General features: G+C 40.2%; 1 protein-coding gene across 4 annotated transcripts in view; it reads right to left on the bottom strand.

The window, feature by feature from the left end:
• The window catches only part of TMPO (thymopoietin), a 34,749-nt gene extending 17,007 nt beyond the window's left edge, over window positions 1–17,742 (bottom strand). Inside the window, exons 1-3 of one of the 4 annotated variants that reach the window (XM_081124869.1) lie at window positions 10,638–17,742; window positions 4,712–4,838; window positions 219–377 (exon numbers count right to left, since the gene is read on the bottom strand). In XM_081124869.1, coding sequence (XP_080980995.1) covers window positions 219–377; window positions 4,712–4,838; window positions 10,638–10,916 — 565 coding nt within the window. In that variant the 5' untranslated portion in view covers window positions 10,917–17,742. The remainder of the gene's footprint in view (window positions 1–218; window positions 378–4,711; window positions 4,839–10,637) is intronic. The other 3 variants (XM_081124872.1, XM_081124871.1, XM_081124870.1) reach the window with 3 other exon arrangements.
• Window positions 17,743–19,324: the final 1,582 nt, after the last annotated feature.

Below are 19,324 nucleotides of genomic sequence, written 5' to 3'. Positions count from 1 at the left end.
AATTTTAGGTGATAGAAAATTAGACACTTGTACTTTTCTGTTTCTTATAGTTCTCAACAAAAGCTATTTAAATCAAATTTCTTGGAAAATTAATGATATGAACAAAAACTACAATGTCTTGGTAATATTATTTTAAATTTTATCTTCTTCATGGTTACTGTATCTTATGAGTCTGAAAAAAATCCCATATATTTGATTAACATCATTTAAAATTTTACCTTCCTCGTTGTCACTGTATCTATCAGAGTCATTACTTCCATTCTGTCTTGTATTTTCCGCTGAAGAGGAAATTGTTGGCAAAGGAGTAGAAGACCTTGATTCTGTTCCTTGTTCCCTCAGTTTCAACAGCTTTTTCTCATACAGCTTCCTGGTCGTTCCTGCATTAAGGCAGAACTCACTTTAGTACTTACATCGTCTTATTTAAGATCCAGCTCAGACGTTATCTTTAGCAATATTGAAATGTTACTTTCACTCTTCCTTTTCTAAATTTAAGTGCTTAAAAATTCTAAATAGCCCGGCCGGGCGTGGCTCAGTGGTTGAGCATCGACCTGGGATCCAGGTGATCGGGGTTCGATTCCTGGTCAGGGCACATGCCCGGTTGCCGGCTTGATCAATGACCCTCTCATCATTGATGTTTCTATCTCTCTCTCCCCCTCTCCTTTCCTCTCTCTGAAATCAATAAAGATAAAAAAAAAAAAAAAAAAAAATTCTAAATAATGCTAAGAATCCCAAAATATCAATCAGAAAAAATATGTGCACCCCTATGTTTGTAGCAGTGCTATCTACAATAGCTAAGACCTGGAAACAGCCCAAGTGCCCATCAGTAGTGAGTAGATAAAAAAAGATGTGGTACCTTTATACAATGGAATACTATGAAGCTGTAAAAAAGAAGGATCTCTTACCCTTTGAGACAGCATGGAGGAACCTTGAAAATATTATGCTAAGCAAAATAAGCCAGTCAGAGTAAGACAAATATCACATAATCTCACTCATATGTGGAATTTAATGAACAAAATAAACTGATGAACAAAATAGATCCAGAGACACAGAAGCTTGGAACAGAATGATGAATCTCAAAGGAAAGGAGGGGCAGGGCGGGAAGAGATTAATCAATGTGTATAACCCATGGACCCAGGCAATAGTGCAGTGAAGGCCGGGTGTGGGGCACAGGGTGGAGGAGGTCAATGGGAAAAAGGGGGGGACATCTATAATACTTTCAACATTAAGATAAATTTTAAAAAACACTATATAATGAATTTTTTGTTTTTGTTAATCCTCACACAAGGGTATTTTTTCCATTAATTTTTTAGGGTGAAAAGGGAGAAGGGGAAGGGGGAAAGGGGGGAGGGGAAGGGGAAGAGAGAGAGGGGGAGAGAGAGGGAGAGAAGGGGAGAGGGGGAGAGGGGGAGAGAGGGAGAGAGGGAGAGAGAGAGAGAATATCAATGTGATAGAGACACATCAAATGGCTGCCTCCTTCACGTGCCCCTACTGGGACAAGAGATCAAACCTGCAACCCAGGTATGTAGCCTTGACAACGAATCGAACCCAAGACTCTTTGGTGTGCGGGCCAACATTCTAACCACTGATCCCTCTGGCCAGGGCTCCTTTTAAAAAAAACTTCACCCAAGGATGTGTTCTCATTGATTTTTTGAGAGGGAGGGAGGGACATCGATTAGTTGCCTCCCATACACGCCCCTACCAACTGAACCACCCGGTTAGGGCTATATAGTGAACTTACTTATAAAAAGATATCCTTGTGGTATTCTAACATGTAATTACATTTCATTTATAGCATGGAATACATAGATCAATACAGGTCTTTTTAGGTCACCTAATGAAGAGCCATGTACGACTGAGTATTTTTGCCTGAAAAGTTTTGGACTTATATATTTTCTCTAGTACTTGCCTTTGTAGAAAAACTATTTTTATTAATAGATTGTACTCAACTACTGTGACCAAAACCCCACAACTCGTCCGGATGGCATGGCTCAGTGGTTGAATGTTGACCCATGAACCAGAAGATCAGGGTTCAATTACTGGTCAGGGCACATGCCCAGATTGCAGCAGGCTCAAGCCCCAGTAGGGGGCGTGCAGGAGGCAGCTGATCAATGAATCTCTCATTGCTGATGTTTCTCTCTCTCTCTCTTGCACTGAGATCAATAAAAACATATTAAAAAACAAAAACAAAATATCCCACAACTCTAAGAGATTAATACACCTATAAATAGCCATCCAGTTATGGGAATACTATAAATCACATTTTTAAAACTTAAGTAAGTTTGACGTGGTGGTCAGAAGATACAAAATTTCAGGTATTCAAGATGATAAGTTCTGGAAATCTACTGTATAACAATTGTGCAAATTTAAGGTGTTAAGTCACATTTAAATATAACTACTCTGCAGTTAGAATGACATTTTATGGAAAACGTGTAACAAATTATAACAATTAGATGGCAAAGGAAAATCAAACATAAACAAATTATTTTTTTTTTAAATCCTCACCCAAGGACATGCTTTAGAGCAGGGATGGGAAACCTTTTTTCTGCCTGCGAAATCATCTAGTCTATCCCTGCCAAGGCAACCCGTAAGCGGGACTCGAAATTCAATAAATTCAATTAAATGTTTGACCAAATATAGCAGGCTAATTTTTAAGTCAATAATTTTGTATGGCCGGGCCAGACCAAATGATTTTGAGGGGCCCATCCCTGCTTTAGAGAAAGGAAGGGAGAGCAATATCCATCAGTTGTCCTCTGTATGTGCCCCAACTAGGGATTGAACCTGCAACCCAAGTATGTACCCTGACTCGGTACTGAACCAGCAACCTTTTGGTGCACAGGACAAGGCTCCAATAAACTGAGCCACTCTGGTTGGGCTAAACAAATTCTTAACACAATTCAATGTCAATGACAATTTAAAACCAAAATATAGCTTTTATTTTTTGTTTTACACTAGATGTATGTCTTCTCTGATTTCTACAAGATGAATAAAATGCTAATATGTATTTTTAGAAACAACACCTCTCAAAATGTTATATAAGTAGCCTTGAGATGAACAGCTAGGGAGGGGGAAATGGGGAGATGTTGGCCAGAGGATACAAAATTTCAGTTATGCAAGATAAGTAAGTTATGGAAACCTAATGTATAACATGAGTAACAGTTAAGGACACTGTATTATATACTTGAAATTTGGTAAGAAGGTAGACCTTTAGTGCTCCTAGGACACAAAAGAAAACTATGTGAGGTGATGGATGTGTCGATTAGTTTGATTATGGTAATCATTTCACAATGATTATGTATATCAAATCAAGTTGTATACCTTAAATATATACAATTTTGTTAATTATACCTCAATATAGCTGGGGGGGGAAATAAACAGCTGGTATACTAACATGTAATTTAATGTATATTGATAATAACACACATTTTTCAACATCTCCCTTTTGGTATTCTAAATAAATTTAAATTTAAAAAGGGTATAAAATGTCTGCTGGTATTTATATGAATAGGCAAATACCATCTATTTAGAAGCAGTTATTAAGTAAATCAAAAGAGTCCGGCCGGGCATGGCTCAGCAGTTGAGCGTGAGCCTAGGATCCAGGAGATCAAGGTTCAATTCCCCGTCAGGGCACATGCCCAGATTGCAGGCTTGATCCCCGGTTGGGGGCATGCAGGAGGCAGCCGATCAGTGATTTTTTTCATCACTGATGTCTCTCTCTCTCTCTCTTTCTCTCTCTGAAATCAATAAAGATATATTAAAAAAAAAAACAAGTAAGTAAAAAGAAAGATAACATTCTAAATACTTATTTGCAACTACACCTATAGGAGAAGAAAAACCCACAAATCTTGTGTTTCTCAAAAACTTTTATGTAACTTAGAAGATAAAAATATGTAGACCTTCCTCACCCTGAGGTTATTGCCAAGACCCTCCAAAAATAAGGCATACTCAGCCTTGCAAAATCACCAGAAGTAACTAAATGACTGAAATCCAATGTATTTAGTTCCAAGGTTTCTCTTTTTAGTTTGTTCTTCAGGGTATCACTCTTGAATTCCAACCAAAATAAGACTTTATGATTCTCCCATGTGCACATATTATTTTTGCTCCTGTTTGCCTGGCTGGTGTGGCTCAGCAGTTGAGCATCGGTCTATGATCCAGGAAATTAGATTCCTGGTCAGGGCACATACAAGGATGTGGGCTAGATCCCCAGTAGGGGGCATGCAGGAGGCAGCCGATCAATGACTCTCATCATTGATGTTTCAGTCTCACTCTCTCCCCCTCTTGCATCCTCTCTCTGAAATCATAAAGATATATTAAAAAATAAAATGGTACTTTTAATAACTGAAAATTCTGGGAATTGATTAGCTTGAGTTATCTTAACAATTCTGTACTAAATTACTGATTTGAATGAATCTGGCCAGTCATGTTACCTCAGATTTTCCTCAACTGACCTATAAGACCCATGTGCCTCACCAAGTAATGTAAGGTGAACACCATATGAAACAATCTCAACAACAGAGGTTATCTTGGAGATTGTCTAATTCAATTCCTTCATTTTATTTCCATCATTTATAGTTAAGGAAACTGAAGTCCTGGTCGTATAAATGATTAATGACAGACTGGCCCATAGGACCTGAACTTAAGTGGCTAGACAAGAGCGAAAAACAGTTTGGGGTACCGCTTCATAAAAAATATATTTAAAATTTTATCAACTTACCCACGATAGGGCCAGGATTCACGCCATATTTCACAAGCTGATCCAGAAGATCTTCATTAGTGAGCTCTGTTACATCTAAATCATCTTTATCTTCTGGTCTGGGTTTATCAGTTTTCTTTGTGGCTTTCTGTAAACAAAGTCATTATCATTTCAACATGAATTTTAAAATGTTCATTTACTATATAAATAACACTGTATACAATAAACATGGAAATTCACCTTCAAGTTGATTTATAGTTATATTAAGCCTTGGCAATCTGACTAACCTAAAAGTAACTCATTGTCTGGAGATATTTTTACAAACCTAGAAACCAAGCAAATATCACATTATTTGGCCATGGATTAGAATTTGTTTAACCAAATAAAAATATGAATACTGCATAAGACAAAATTATGAGGCATTATTTTTTAAAGACAGCTGCTAATAAGAACAATGATATCAATTTAAGAAAAATCTTGCCCGGCTGGGCCTGGCTCAGCTGATGAGCACCAACCGTTGTTTGATTCCCAGTCAGGGAGCATGCCTGGGTTGCAGGCTTGATCCCGTCGGGGGCGTGCAGGAGGCAGCTGATCAATGACTCTCTCATCATTGATGTTTCTATCTCTCTCTCCCTCTCTTTTCCTCTCTCTGAAATCAATAAAGATATATATTTTTTAAAAAAAGAAAAAAAATCTTCAATAAAAACCTGGCTGTGATAAACCAGTGAGGGTACTTTCAGAAAGCTTTAATATACAGGGGTGGGTAAACGTAGGTTTACAGTTGTGAGTACACGAAACAGTTTATTCTTGTATTATTATTTATTCCTTGTATTATTTATTTGTATTACAACTGTACACCTACTTTTGCCTACTCTTGTACATACTGCTCTTACCTAGATTAGGCTCAAATCTTGAAGCAACCCACACCTTGATCTCAAAATAGTTGCTTAGAGCCTAAAAGTTCTGTATTATCAAAACCTTGAAGTCTTTAGAGAAAAGACTTTTAAATCAAACAGACATACTCCCATGTTAGTGATCTACTTGAGTTTCCAAAATGTGTGGCTAGGCTAGAAACAAAAACTCCACTGTATAACATAAATACTTCAAAGAAAACCAATCAGGTACAGATTACTTGTAGATAACCCGTCCCATCATAAGAATGTTCAAACTCTACTATCAACAAAACATCCAGAAATTTCAACTTCATGTAATAGCCTGAAGTTTTCAAGAAATCTTTCTTTGACACTCAACCTACTTTTTATTAGTTATTTGTATAAATGTTTTATCTTCCCCAGATGGTGACCTATTTGAGCAATAGTCCCTAAGTCTAGTTTGTTATCAAAACCTCAAAAGTTTTGGGAAACTTACCTCGTTTAAAGTCTTACCCCAGTATGAGCTCTATTAGGGCCTGAGAATCTGTATTTTAACGAGTATCTCAGGTAATTTTGAATGCAGCATTTAATAAGGTAGTAGAAAGCAGGAGCCTTATATTTATATTTGTATCCCAAGCATCTAAAATAAAGAGTGCCTGACACAGGAATAGGCACCTGACAGATGTTTTGTTGAATGAACAAAAAGTGCCAACCTTGGAGGAAAAAGTCACTTTTTTTAAAATTCATTTCTTATTAAAAACAATAGAGGATTATAAAATCGAAGCAGGAAACCAACTCTCTTTACTTTCTTGAAACAATGAAAAACCACAGCTGTACAAAGAAATATTAGAGGTCAATAAATTGGAATAAGTAAGTTAAATAGAGCAGGATTCATAACAGGCTGCTTGATTTTATTTTTAATTTGTAGGAAGAAAAATTCCAGAAAAGTAATGCCATTTTATGAAATATCAAATTTAATAAGAATAAAAATTGGGAGACAGGTAGTGTGGTATACATAATTATCAAGCCAGAAGTTTCAATGAGGAAGGAACCAGTAGTTGTACTGATTCCTGTTTGCAGAAAGCTTTGCTCCTTTAACTAAATCATGTTAATCTTAGTTGCATTCAGTCAAAAATACTCAGTACCTACTATCTGCCAGGCACTGTTCTCCAGTTTCTTCCCAACTACCAGGTGATCTCTAAAATCTTTTTCAACTTTAAAACCCAACAGTTGCATATCATCATGTGTGAGTTACTTACTTTTAAATCTCTACCCGTAATAGCAAAGATGAAGTATAATAATTATTGTTGTAAAGTAGATTTTAGTGAGTACTTATTATGTACCAAGTTGTACTAAACTCATATGTACTAAATTAATGAACTATAAAAATCCTTAGATAGATACTAAAATCCCCATTTTGCAAGAGAAGAAACTGAAGTACAAAGTTGCACAAGTAACTCAGGCAATCTGCATATTATGCTGTATAGTAATTTGAACAGACTATGTATACATCACTTTCACAAATTTACCTCACCCAATTCTGAAAAATATATTATGGTAACATTGTATTGTTCTGGCATTAAAATAAAAACAAAAAAGCTTAGAAATCACGTTGTAATAGTATAAATTGCTGAGCACTAGAGACTTTCAGAAATGTAACCTATTACAAGCCTCAACATAATTAAGTAGCTATTAGATTATTCCTATTTTCCAAATGAAAACTGAGCATCTAATAGACAATGTTCATTGTTAAAGATCATCTAAATAAGTGATTGACCTAGAATTTTTAAAAATGTTTTTACCGATTTTCAGAGAGAGAAGGGAAGGGAAGAGAGGGAAAGAGAGAAACACAGACAGACACACATCAATAGGCTGCCTCCTGCACTCCCCCTACTGGGGATGGAGATCCCCAAACCCAGGCATGTGCCCTGACCACGGATCAAACCAGCAACCTCCAGGTGATGGGGTGATGCTCAGCCAACTGAACCACACTGGCCAGGGCTAGAATTTAAATCAATAATCCTGATTCAGAAGCCTATACACTTATACACTTAACACTTTATTGTAGAGTATGATGGCCAATTTATGACTTAATTATTATTTACCATCATTGGCATACTTTTTGTATTCTGTTCCATATCTTCAATTATTATTTACCATCATTGGCATACTTTTTGTATTCTGTTCCATATCTTCAAATATTTCCTGGTAAGAATTCATAATCCTGACCAGATCACATCATTGAAGAATGTTATGCTCCACTGGATTCAAAACAGATACAGTGCTCTGCCTCTTGGAAAGAACAGGAAGATCACCAACTCTGTAAATGTTTATTTTTGTGTTGACAATCTAGATAATCCCAACACCTAAAAATACTGGTATCAACAATATGCATAAAATAAAAACCTTAGAAACAGGAAAATTAAAACCCAAAACCAAATTTTGGACACGCGTTAACATTTTTGTCATATTACACCAAATGAATCTAAGAGACCACGATGATGACTGGAAAAAAACAATTTCTCCTTTAAAAATATTCCTGGCAGGTGGAGCTCAGTTGGTTGAGCTGCTCTGCCTTTGGCCAAATCCACATACAGAAATGTTTGATTTCTTTTAATATGTTAAAAATCCACCACCTAAAAAAACTGCCTTTTCTGTAACTCTCAAACATAATTTGGCTTTCTCCTAGATTGTAAATATTCTTTAAGAAATGTGAATCTATATATAGTTACTAAACACAGGGCTAACCATGACTAAAACATAAAATGTTATATAGGTAAAAGGAACGTTCAATAGAGCACAACTTTATTATTATAAATGCCCTAAGGTCCTTTTTTTCCTGTATATTCATATTTTTCCTATGCCTGACAAACTATTAGATTCCTAAGCTAAATTATAACTCAATTTTACTTAATGTGTTTTAAAACAGATGATGCTACTGGCCAACTATCACTATTAGCTTCTTCAAGTTGTTCACACTATTAAGCCTAGCCAAGGGTACACATTTTTTGAGTTTTAAATATTCAAATAGAGAGGCCCTAACAGCTTTTCTCTATATGTATCAAAGCATTAAATGATATATAAAGGGCTTAGCATGCCACTGGACATAGCAGGTTCTCTTAAAATGTTAATTCCTTTCACCCAGAGCTTATCTGCATAGTGCTGAACAACTTGGATAATATGAGAATTTTGTGGAGATGAGAAAATAACAAACATGATGATTACATTACAAAAATATCCAAAAAATTAAACTGTGGTGGAAAACAGGGTCAGCAAAAAATCCATCTCCAGTACTTAAGAGCATATGGTAGAAACTAAAAACGTTGAATAATTAAACTGAAATTTAAAATTTTTACATTCAGGTCTTCTTACAACCCAAAGAACACAGGGTAGTACCGTTGGGCATACTCTCTTTTAGAAACTAGCTGAAGGACAAACATCAAAACCAAGGTGGTGTGGTTTTTTTTTGTATAAAATGAGTAACCAAAATAAGAACAGTAATCCTATTTTAAAACATACAACCAAATACTTTCATGGCTCAAGAATAATGTTTGCACAGATCAAGATAGGGTTCTGTAGAAGACCTGTTATATTTTAAAAGTGTAGAGATTTAAATGGAGAAAAATTCATTTTCAACCAAATCTTTACTGAAATAATATGAGCATTACTTTCTTTTTTAGAGGGGCTGGGGAAAAACAGGTAAGGGATATGCTTTACTTCAAAAGTAAATTTCTGTTCATCATGGAAGAGTCAAGTGGCTTTCTTCACGTCCACAGAACAAGACATCAGACACAGTAAGGTGTGGCTAGTCTTTTACTTACTGAACAAATACTTATCTGGTACTATCTGCCAGGCACTGACTTAAGATATAAGATTCTCTGGGCTAAGATTTTCAATTAACTTACACCGTATCTATTACATCTTTCTTTCATTTCTATCTGGGTAGTCCAGAAAGCACATCAGACAGATTTCTAAAAACTAAAGTTAACAACATAATTTTGAAAGAAGTACTTTTGAGCTTTACTAGTAATTAGTAGCAACAACTCCAAGCTGCACATTCCAAGTCTCACAAAGCACCGTCCCTTACCCCAATCACTCCTTTTAACTACATTCTGTTAGGATTTGAAGTCTAACTAGACAGATTCACACCAGCAAAACAGCCTATAGACACCCACCGAACAAAAAACAAACTTCTCAAACAAAATACCCATTTGCTGGAGTCAATCTGAGATTTACCCGGGATCAAATATTCCAAATTGTGACACCGACATTATCAGAATGTCATAAAAGAAACATTCTCAAGGTTCCGAAGTCTTTGCTTTCCTTGTACAAAATTTACCAAAAAGAAAAAAAATATCCAAACACCCAACCCCTTAATAACCAGAATTCTAGAATTTTAAAATGTTTGCACGTCTATGATAACCGCTTAATGACGTACTTTCAAATGCTCATTTTAGAGTAACGCTCCCTCGCCTGAGAGCCTGTTGCTGTAATAAGAGTAACACAAACAAGAAAAACATAAACGGTTCAAAAAGCCCTCCAGATGCAAAAAAAAAAAAAAAAAAAGCCACCACCACCCACATAAAAAGGCGGGAATTAATTTCAAATTTTGGTTAGCAATTAGTATGCGCCAATCGCCCTCCAGGGAGCGCTCTGAGACTGTGCCGCCAGTCGCTGCTGGCGGGAAACGCTCGAAGGTAACCCAGGGCCGTCTCGGGCTGACCCCTCCTCGGCGCTTTCGAAACCCGCCCGTTACGCGCCGTCCGAACGCCGAGTCCCGCGCCGGTGGTCCAGGGCCGCCGGCCGCCCGCGCCCGTCCCCGCGCCCCTCAGCGCGCGCCAACTTCACGCCTCCCAGCCACGCTCGGCCGAGCAGCCTGCCCGGCGGCCCCAGCCTGGGGACTCTCCTCTCCAGCGCCCTCCCCTTCCAGGGCCTGCAAGCCCGCGGCGAAGGGCCCGAGTCCAGCCCCGCCGCCCAGGAGGCCCGAGGGGGCGCCTGGGAGGGAGGACCTCGAGCGCGCGGGGAGCGACAACCGCCAAACCGCCGCCTTTGTGGCCGGAGCCGGGCGTCCTTACCCTGCCGACGGCGGCTCGGCTGCGGCCCGCGGCGGCGGCCCCGGAGCCGAGGACCGGGGTGGGCTCGCGCTCCTCGTCGCTGGAGAAGTCCGGGGGCCCCTTGCTGTTGGCGCCGGCGGCGAGCGGCGGCCGGTTGCGCGCCGTGAGGTGCTGCAGGTACAGCTGCACGTACACGTCTTTGCGCTGCTCCCCCGCCGGGAGCGTCACATTGTTGGCCACCAACTCACTCTTCAACTTCTCCTTCGTCAGCACCGAGGGGTCTTCCAGGAACTCCGGCATCTCGGCGGCGAATCCCCTTCCCCGCAGCCGTCACACCCGCGCTCACGCCGGCGCGCTCGCTCCTTGCCTGGGGGTGGGGGGGCTGCCGCCTCTGAGCCTCACGGCTTCCGCCGGGGAGCAGCGCGAGGAGCAGGAGAAAAACAAAAAAAAAACAACCCCAACTCGCACACAGAAAGCAAAGCAGAGGCCGGACACAAAAGCCCCCGGAGCAGAACTGCGGACCAAGTGCAGCCCAGACAGGAGCCCGCACCAACCCCAGCCAACACTCCACAGCCAAGGAGAGCAGGCTGCTTCGCCCACGCCCCAAGAACGCGCGCCGCCATTGGCCGGCGGCCGGAGGAAGCGCGGCGGTGATTGGCCCGACGCCTCGCGCGGGTTCCATTAGCCGCGGCGCCCTGCGAGAGGTGGTGGAAACGCAGTTTAAAAGCCGCTCGGGCGGGAGCCCCGGCGCCCGGCCCGTTTCTGTTTCCCCTTTCTCCACCCTTCCCCTCCGACGCTGATAAGGAACCTGTCGCGCTGCTTTTGTGCTCCGTTTCCTCCCCTTCCTCGCTGGGGAAGAAGCCTTCCTCCCGGTTCGGCGGCCGACGGCTGCGAGGCCGGCGCTGGGCCTCGCTCAGCCTCGGACGCTGACCCCCGAAGAATAGCCGCAGCCTGGCCGTCCCCGCCGCGGGCCCCGAAGGGGGGCGGAGGAGCGGGGCGCGCTGGCGGGCGCTCAGCCTCCCGGCTTTGATTGACTTCCGAGTACATTTCAACCTCTGCACCTCTCGGCTCGCGAACGCTTCTTTTGTTCCCGAAATTCAGGAAAAGCCAGACCTCGGCTCCTGGGCACTTCAAACTGCCCTTGAATTTGTGACAAAATTGCATTGTCAAATATTCCTTTTGCTTCTTACCCAAAAGGTTGGGGCATTTCTGAATTACTACGTTTGAAGTTAGCTGGGGCTCAGCTGCCTTTTTGTTGGGAGCCGTCTGAGTTAGATCCCTCCACCTGTATCTTACCATAACTTAATCCAACCTAACGTTTAATAATACAGCCAAGTTGAAGGAGACATCTAGGAATGCCTTCACGGGCAACTTACGATAACTGAGGCAGGTACAAGCTAGATTTTAATCATACCCAGTGACCTATAATTAGGCCTAATTACATTACTGAACTCTAATCTCATTACTGATTCAAATTAAAACCTGGGTAAGAGTCTCAAAAATTTGCTACAATTAAAACGTCTTCCTGAAAAATACCACTGATGGCAAATATTTGTATTTCTTAGGAATTTATGTTTCACGATGCTTTCCTCCAAAAAAGGAAAGAAGCTGACCTTGGCTCTAAGGGTATCTTAATAATTTCCCCAGATTCTGATCTCCAAACTAGTTTAATAAGCTGCTTAAAAAGGATTTTTAAACATTTATCTGATTTCTTCATGGTTGAGTAAATTTAAACGCTGTCACTAAAAATGCTTCCTATGGATTAAGCCACTTTATTTTGTTCCAGTGGAAGAACACTTCTTTTAATGAAGGGTTATTTTCCTTGAGGCAATTATATATTTTTTTGTTGTTTTTTAAAAAAAACTCAGTATTTACATATATTTAAGCCATAGTGTTAAACTCAGTAATACAAATTAAAAATTGTATTTTAATTAGCAAGCTTCGAAAGTTTATCTTCAGAGGGGAGACTGAGCTGAGTGGCAAAGGACCATGCTTTTGCCATACTGGTAACCTCACAAATGTAATTAATGCATGTGGCATGTTCCCACTGTGCATTGTGCTGCTACAGTTCAGTTACTTCTTCCAGTATAGTCTCAAATTACAATGTTTAGAGCAACAAAGTCCTGAGCATAATCTCTGCAAATTATCCTGCTAAATAGTTACCTTGATAGTTGCAGAGTTTGGCTCTGGTTTAACTGTACTAATAGTTTTTAAGAAGTAAGTTTTGTTACTCTAAGTGAAAAGGTTCGGTTACCAGGGCCAAATTTGATCTAACTGGAAGGGTCTCCAGGCTCCTATGGTCTGAGCATACTGGGGCAGCTAGGTCCCCCAAGTGGCTCTGCAGAGAAGGTGCCATTACTGACACTTGAGGATAATATTCTTCCACCTTTTTTTTTTTTTTTTTAAATGTATCTTTATTGACTTCAGAGAGAGGAAAGGAGAGGGAGAGCGAGAGACTGAAACATCAATGATGAGAGTCATTGATCGGCTGCCTCCTGCACACTCCCCACTGGGGATGAGCCAGCAACCACAGCACGTGTCCTGACCAGGAATCGAACCCCAACTGCCTAGATCCTAGGTCAACTCTCAACCACTGAGCCACACCCAGCTGGGCAATATTCTTTCACCTTAATGTGAGTGGAGTACAATGCTGGAGTCACAGAACCACCTGAGAGAATCACCCAAGGATACCGCACTGGAACTCTGCTTTTCTCATAAGGCCTTTGCACCAGAAAATGTCCAGGTAGTGTAATATTTAGAGGCAATAATTAATCCTATTTTTCACAAGCAAAAAAAAAAAAATCACCTGTTGCATCTGAAAGTTGTTTTAAATAGGCATAGCATTAGGCCAATATTAAAGATAATTCACAAAGAACTGTATTCTAGATGCCTGAAATAAATATTCCCTGAGCGAAAACATCATTTTCATACCCTTTCATTCGTTCTCTCTCCCTTTCTTTTCCGGGGACACTATCAACAGGAGGTTACCTGCAGCTTCTACATTTCTCAGGAAACATGGTGGATGTTATAAGCTATCATTGTGACTGCCTTTCTACATCATCCATACTCATGAGTTATCAGAATCACACTTGATATCATAGAGGCATCCAGGTATGTCCCTAGCACCCCTATTTTTAGTGATGAAATTAATCTTTCCTTTTGACTCTGCTGTAGATCTCCAAAGTAGAGGCTGTTTTTTCTCATATTGTATGTACCTTAAGGCCACGAGGTTGGGTCTAGAATTTGGCCTCTTTGTTTCTGATTACTACTTCCAAACTATTTCTTTTCATTCCTCCTTCAAAAATATTTGAAGTTCATATTATCTGGCTAAATCACCCCCTACCATCTTTACTACTATCATCAACTTCTTGGCCACTCTCCCTCAGAAATTACACTGTTGCTCTTTGCTCTAGGTTTTCCTCACCATCTTTGCTTATCTATTGGGTATAAATTCAACATTCTTACAGATGACCCACACAGCAGCAACACTTGGCCTCTTAGATGTTGGACCTCTCCATCTCCAACAACTTGTTCCTCTGTTCCATCCAATACATCCACCCCTGTGGTAAGAACCTGACCCTTGTCATCAATAACTGTTTCACCTTCTAAATCTCAATCTCATTCATCCTGATTGTCAATTGCTCTCCTTTTCACTTTGGCTCATTTATTGTATTCTCACTGATGTAACAGACTTCCAGTCCATTAACCCCAACACTCTCAAAATGTCGATTATCCTGTTTCTGCCGTCATATCACTTCCAACTCATCTGACTTAGGTTCCCTGGTCAATTCTTGTAATCAGCCTTTTATAGTTTTTTAACTCTTTTCCCAATGTCTCTTTATCTTTCTTACTTGGAAGAACCTCAACCTTGCTTGGACTGAACCCTGCTGAAACAAACCTCATTGCTTACAACCAAGTAGCAAATATTCCTGGGGAAGTTATACAACAGGGCTTGCTGGTTTTAATTTAGGACGTCAGATCTCATAGGAGCACTCAACACTGGCTGGAAAAGCTATCTGGATTCACACCTTCACTTCTCTCCCACAAATCACTCACATGCCTTTCCCCCCACCTCTCCCCATTTTCAACTGGTGACTTTGCCTCATACTTGAGAAAACATCTGTGGGGAATGCTTCAACTTCAGATGGTCAAATCTGCAATCATTTTCTCTTGCAACTTTCTTAGTTCAGTGGAAGAAGTGTCCCTCTATCCGAGTGAATTTCACCACTTGTACTCTGGATCTCATATTTCTCTCTTTCTTAAAAACTTGATTCTTTTAGTCATCTCCTGTGACATTTCCGAATTTAAAAAAAAGATTGGTGTTTTATTTTATGTTACATTCATCCAATATAAATAATTTTTTTAAATGATCATTTATGTTAAAACAGGTATTAGGTGGTTTTTTCCTCTTTTAATTTTTAAATGTTTAAATGTTACAGCATTGATAACTAAAACCTGGACAAACAGTGGAAAGATATTTCTATGTGAAGCCACAGCTTAAAAAAAATTGAAAGCCCTTGCTGGGTAGCTCAGTTGGTTAGAGCATCATCCCAACACACCAAGGTCCAGGTTTGATCCCCAGTCAGGGCACGTATAAGAATCAGTGAATGCATAAATAAATGGGACAAGTCTATGTTTCTCTCTCTCTCTAAATCAATAAAAAGAAAATTTTTTTAAATAAATTTTTAAAAAATTGAAGTACTTTGTCAGAAAACTCTTCCAGAACTTTTTTTCTGAATCACTTGGATGACTGCTTCCTTTTTCCTGTTTGAATTTCTTAATGCTATTAAGGTACAGCTGACTTTTTTTTCATTATCAAAACATTACATATAAAAATAACATTTTTGTTTTGCATACGACTTAGTTGTGAATTTAAGGATGTCACCTCAAACAGAGGTGACAAAATACATGGTCATAAAAATCATGTTCTTAAAAATTTTTTAATAATATGAAAGAATGTTCACAATACAGCATTAAGTAAAAAACAAATAGAAAAGATAAAGAACCATATTAGGGTAAGATCTCAGTTCTATAAAAAACTAAAATATGTATGGATATGTGTATATTTAAAAATACAAAGAAAAAAAGACTAAATACAGACCAAAATATTTGTAGTAATTCACTCTAGGTGTTGGGGGCACAAGTGATTTTTATTTTCTTCCTTATGTATTTCTATATTTCTCAAGACTTCTACAATGAATACATATGATTTTATAACCATAACTACTTTTCTTTTTGAAACTGTGTAAGAAACCAGAGTATCACTTGGCTTATCAGAATTCAGTCTGTCAGTTTTGCATTTCCAAAGGCTCCATTTTTTCAGTTCATCCAGAGTATATCAGTCTTAGGTAACTGATTAAAAATGATCTCAAAAGAGAAAACTAGCTTATTAAACAGGTGAAATAAATGCTCAAAGCATTCTGTACTGGTGAATAAATCCATTTGGAAGAATAAATGATAGACTGGAAAATTTTTCATGAAATAAAATCACAGAGCTATTGTCAGGATTTGGTAATTCAAACATGGATCTGTCTATTCCAGAGCCTCTTTGCTCACATCATTCCTATATAATGATTGCAGAAGTTTAAGTTAAAATGAAGTGTTGGAGCAAGTCAGCAAATCAGCCATTCTAAGAAACTACAGACATCCCAGTCTTGGGAAGGAAGCTGGAACCTATGAAGCGCTAGTTTTAGAATTACAGCAGTATTCATAATCTGTATATATACTGCTTTACAATTTTATGTATTTTATCTTACCTGATTCCCTTAGCAACTCTGTGAGTGAAGTGGGACCTCCAGCCTGGCCCTGCTGTATAGGCCGGTGTTTCTCAAACATTAGCTTGCATCTTAATCACCTGAGAGGCCTGGTTAAAACTCAGGTTGCTAGCCCCATCCCCAGAATTTTCTGAGTCTTGTAGGTTTATGGTATGGCCGCAAAATTTGCATTCCTTACTTTTTCCCAGGATGCAGGTCTGGAAACAACAACTCTAGGCCATTTTTCACATTCTTTGTAAAGCCACAGCCAACCATTTCACATTCTTGAATAATAGCTCGGCATTGCCCTCAGAATAAAATCTAAATGAGTTAGAATGGCACACCAAGTCCTGAGTGATCTGAACTCCTGTTTCCCTCTCCAGCTTTCTCTCTTCCTCTCCAGCCATTACTGGAGAACTAGCAGTTCTCCAAACACGCTGTATTAGTTTGCTAGGGCTGCCATAATAAAATGATTAACAAGGTCATACAACCTGCTGGGTCTGCCTCACAAGACCATGATTTTGTACAAATGAAATAACATGCTTGGTCCAAACTAAGATCAAGTATTGTTGTATACAGATAAATGCTGTATATGCAAAGGTTGCCAGGGGGAGAAAGAACATAACTTTTGTTACTGGCTAAATTGTGTCCCCCTGAAATCTGCATATTGAAGCCCTAACCCCAGTACCTCAAAATGGGACTGTACTTGGAAATGAGGCCTTTTAAGGGGTGATTAAGTTAAAATGAGCCCATTAGAGTGGTCCCTAATCCAGTCTGACTGGCTCTTATAAGAGGACACACAGCTAAGATCAACTAAGGGCCGCTGTACCGGGGTGTGCCAGTACAGGGAAAGACCGTGTGAGGGCACAGTGAAAAGGTGGCCCCCTGTAAGTCAAAAACAGGTCTCAGAAGAATCCAGCCTTGCTGTCACCTTCATCTTAGGCTTCTAGTCTCCAAAAACTGAGAAAATAAATTTCTGTTGTTTAAGCCATCCAGTCTGTGATATTTTGCTATAGTAGCCCTAGCAAAGTAATTTAAACCACGATTTTTGTAGTTGAAGAAATCAGATTCTTGGGATATTAAGCTACGTATTATGGTATTTGGTTACTTAACATATCTGTCTCCTGCTGCTCAAAAAACAAACAAACCCATTTTTACTCAGTGTGTCCTTTCCCTCAGTGCTTTAGCACAGTATCAGACTCATCATAGACATCTGGGAGTCCATAAATATCTGTTGAAATTGATGATCTAATCTCAATCCAACCAAACAGGGGAAGGAAGAACAAACTACACAAAGTGAAAATACAGGTTCCAGCTATACTGCTATATTAGGTAGAATCCTGAGAAATTAACATTTTATATTTTCAAAACACTGAACAGAAAAAAACTCAGGAAGTTGATGGAACATACTAAATAAAAATCTAAAAATACTAATTTCTCATAGTCTTGCAATTTTTTTGTGCAACAAATATTTGACATACCTGTAGGGAACTCTGTAGTACTGAGTTCTGAAGCTTACAAAGTGAATGAGTCAGCTTCGTTCCCTGCTGTTAAAGAGATGAATACAGTAGTTGGAAGCGGTTATCTGACTTGGCACCGCCGGTATGAAATAGTGAAAATACGGTGCATTGGTGTATCACTTAAGTCCAACCGTTTCCAGCACGTTCTTTCAACAGTTTATTGGCACCTTTATCATAAAACGTTTAGTAAAGAGGGGGATCTGGAGTCACTCACCTGCGTGGAAACCTAGGTCACTATTCCTCTGTGTGCCAGTTTCATCTGTAAAAGTGGGACATTAATCGCATATTGTAAGGTTGTTTACAGTGCCTGACACACGGACTAAAACTATTACAATACTCAAAGTATATAAAAAAAAAAAATCATACCTTTTTCTTGCTTTCAAAAGGCAAACGGGTCTAAAACCATTTTTGGAAAAACATCTCGCACAGCACATTGTACGTTTCCTGCTAAGGGCCACCGTGGACTGAAGTGCCCACCAAGGCACAGCAGTGAGAGCCCTTATTTCTACGCCTTATGCATGTTAAACGACAGAAAACTCACATCTGAAGGCGAAACAGTTCAAAAAACATCAGCCGTAAGGCTCTACCATATAGACTGAGCCTTGTGTTTTTTTTTTGCAGAGGACGAATCTCTAGGGTAACATTTCAACGCGGAAGGCTTAGTTATAAAAATTGAAGGAATTTTCAAAAAATGGCGGGAACACCTAGAAACCAGCGGTTGAAGAGAAAGAAAAAAGGGAAAGCCGTGACCCCGACGTGATTCGAACACGCAGCCTTCTGATCTGGAGTCAGACGCGCTACCGTTGCGCCACGAGGTCCTGCTGGGCTATGGCTCGCGCAGTTTCTTAGGACTCCGGTAACATGGCGTCTCTCCCAAGCACCCCAACCGGTCCCCTCATTTTCCCCCTGCCCCTCCGAGAAGTCCAGGTCGGAGGTGGAGAGTGATACCTTTGCCACCAAGGCTTTGCTGACCGCTAGCCTTCCACCCACGTTGGGACAGAACGAGCCCAGGCCAGAGAAAGGAGTTTCCGTTTGGCCCCGCCCCCACGTTCGGAGGAAATCCGTCCTTCCTCTTCCTCAGCCGGCGATTTCCGTTCCTACCGCCCCCTTAGGGGCGGAGACTCCGCCCTCGCTCCCCTCCCCCACGCGTTCCGCGAGGCCAGTTCGCGACCTCCCTCCAGTTGGAATTTGGCGGGGAGCCGCTGCGCACGCGCAGCCTTAGCCAGCCGGCGGCTGGAAGCGAGCCCAGAGGCTCGTCTGAGCGTTTTCTTTCCCCCCCTTCTTCTCCCTTGGCCAACAATATAAAGCGTTTGCTCGCCGTGTAAGCATTTAGTTCATGGTGAGCAAAAAGCTTAAAAGTCCTCATTTAGAAAAGACACATTTACCAAAAAATTAGCATGTTGTATTTGTAGCTGAATGAGAAGGAAAGTAGGGA

The sequence above is a fragment of the Miniopterus schreibersii genome (assembly GCF_964146895.1).
Source record: "Miniopterus schreibersii genome assembly, chromosome: 2".
In the NCBI taxonomy this organism is placed as follows: Eukaryota; Metazoa; Chordata; class Mammalia; order Chiroptera; family Miniopteridae; genus Miniopterus; species Miniopterus schreibersii.
This window is presented reverse-complemented; position numbering and strand designations above follow the sequence as displayed.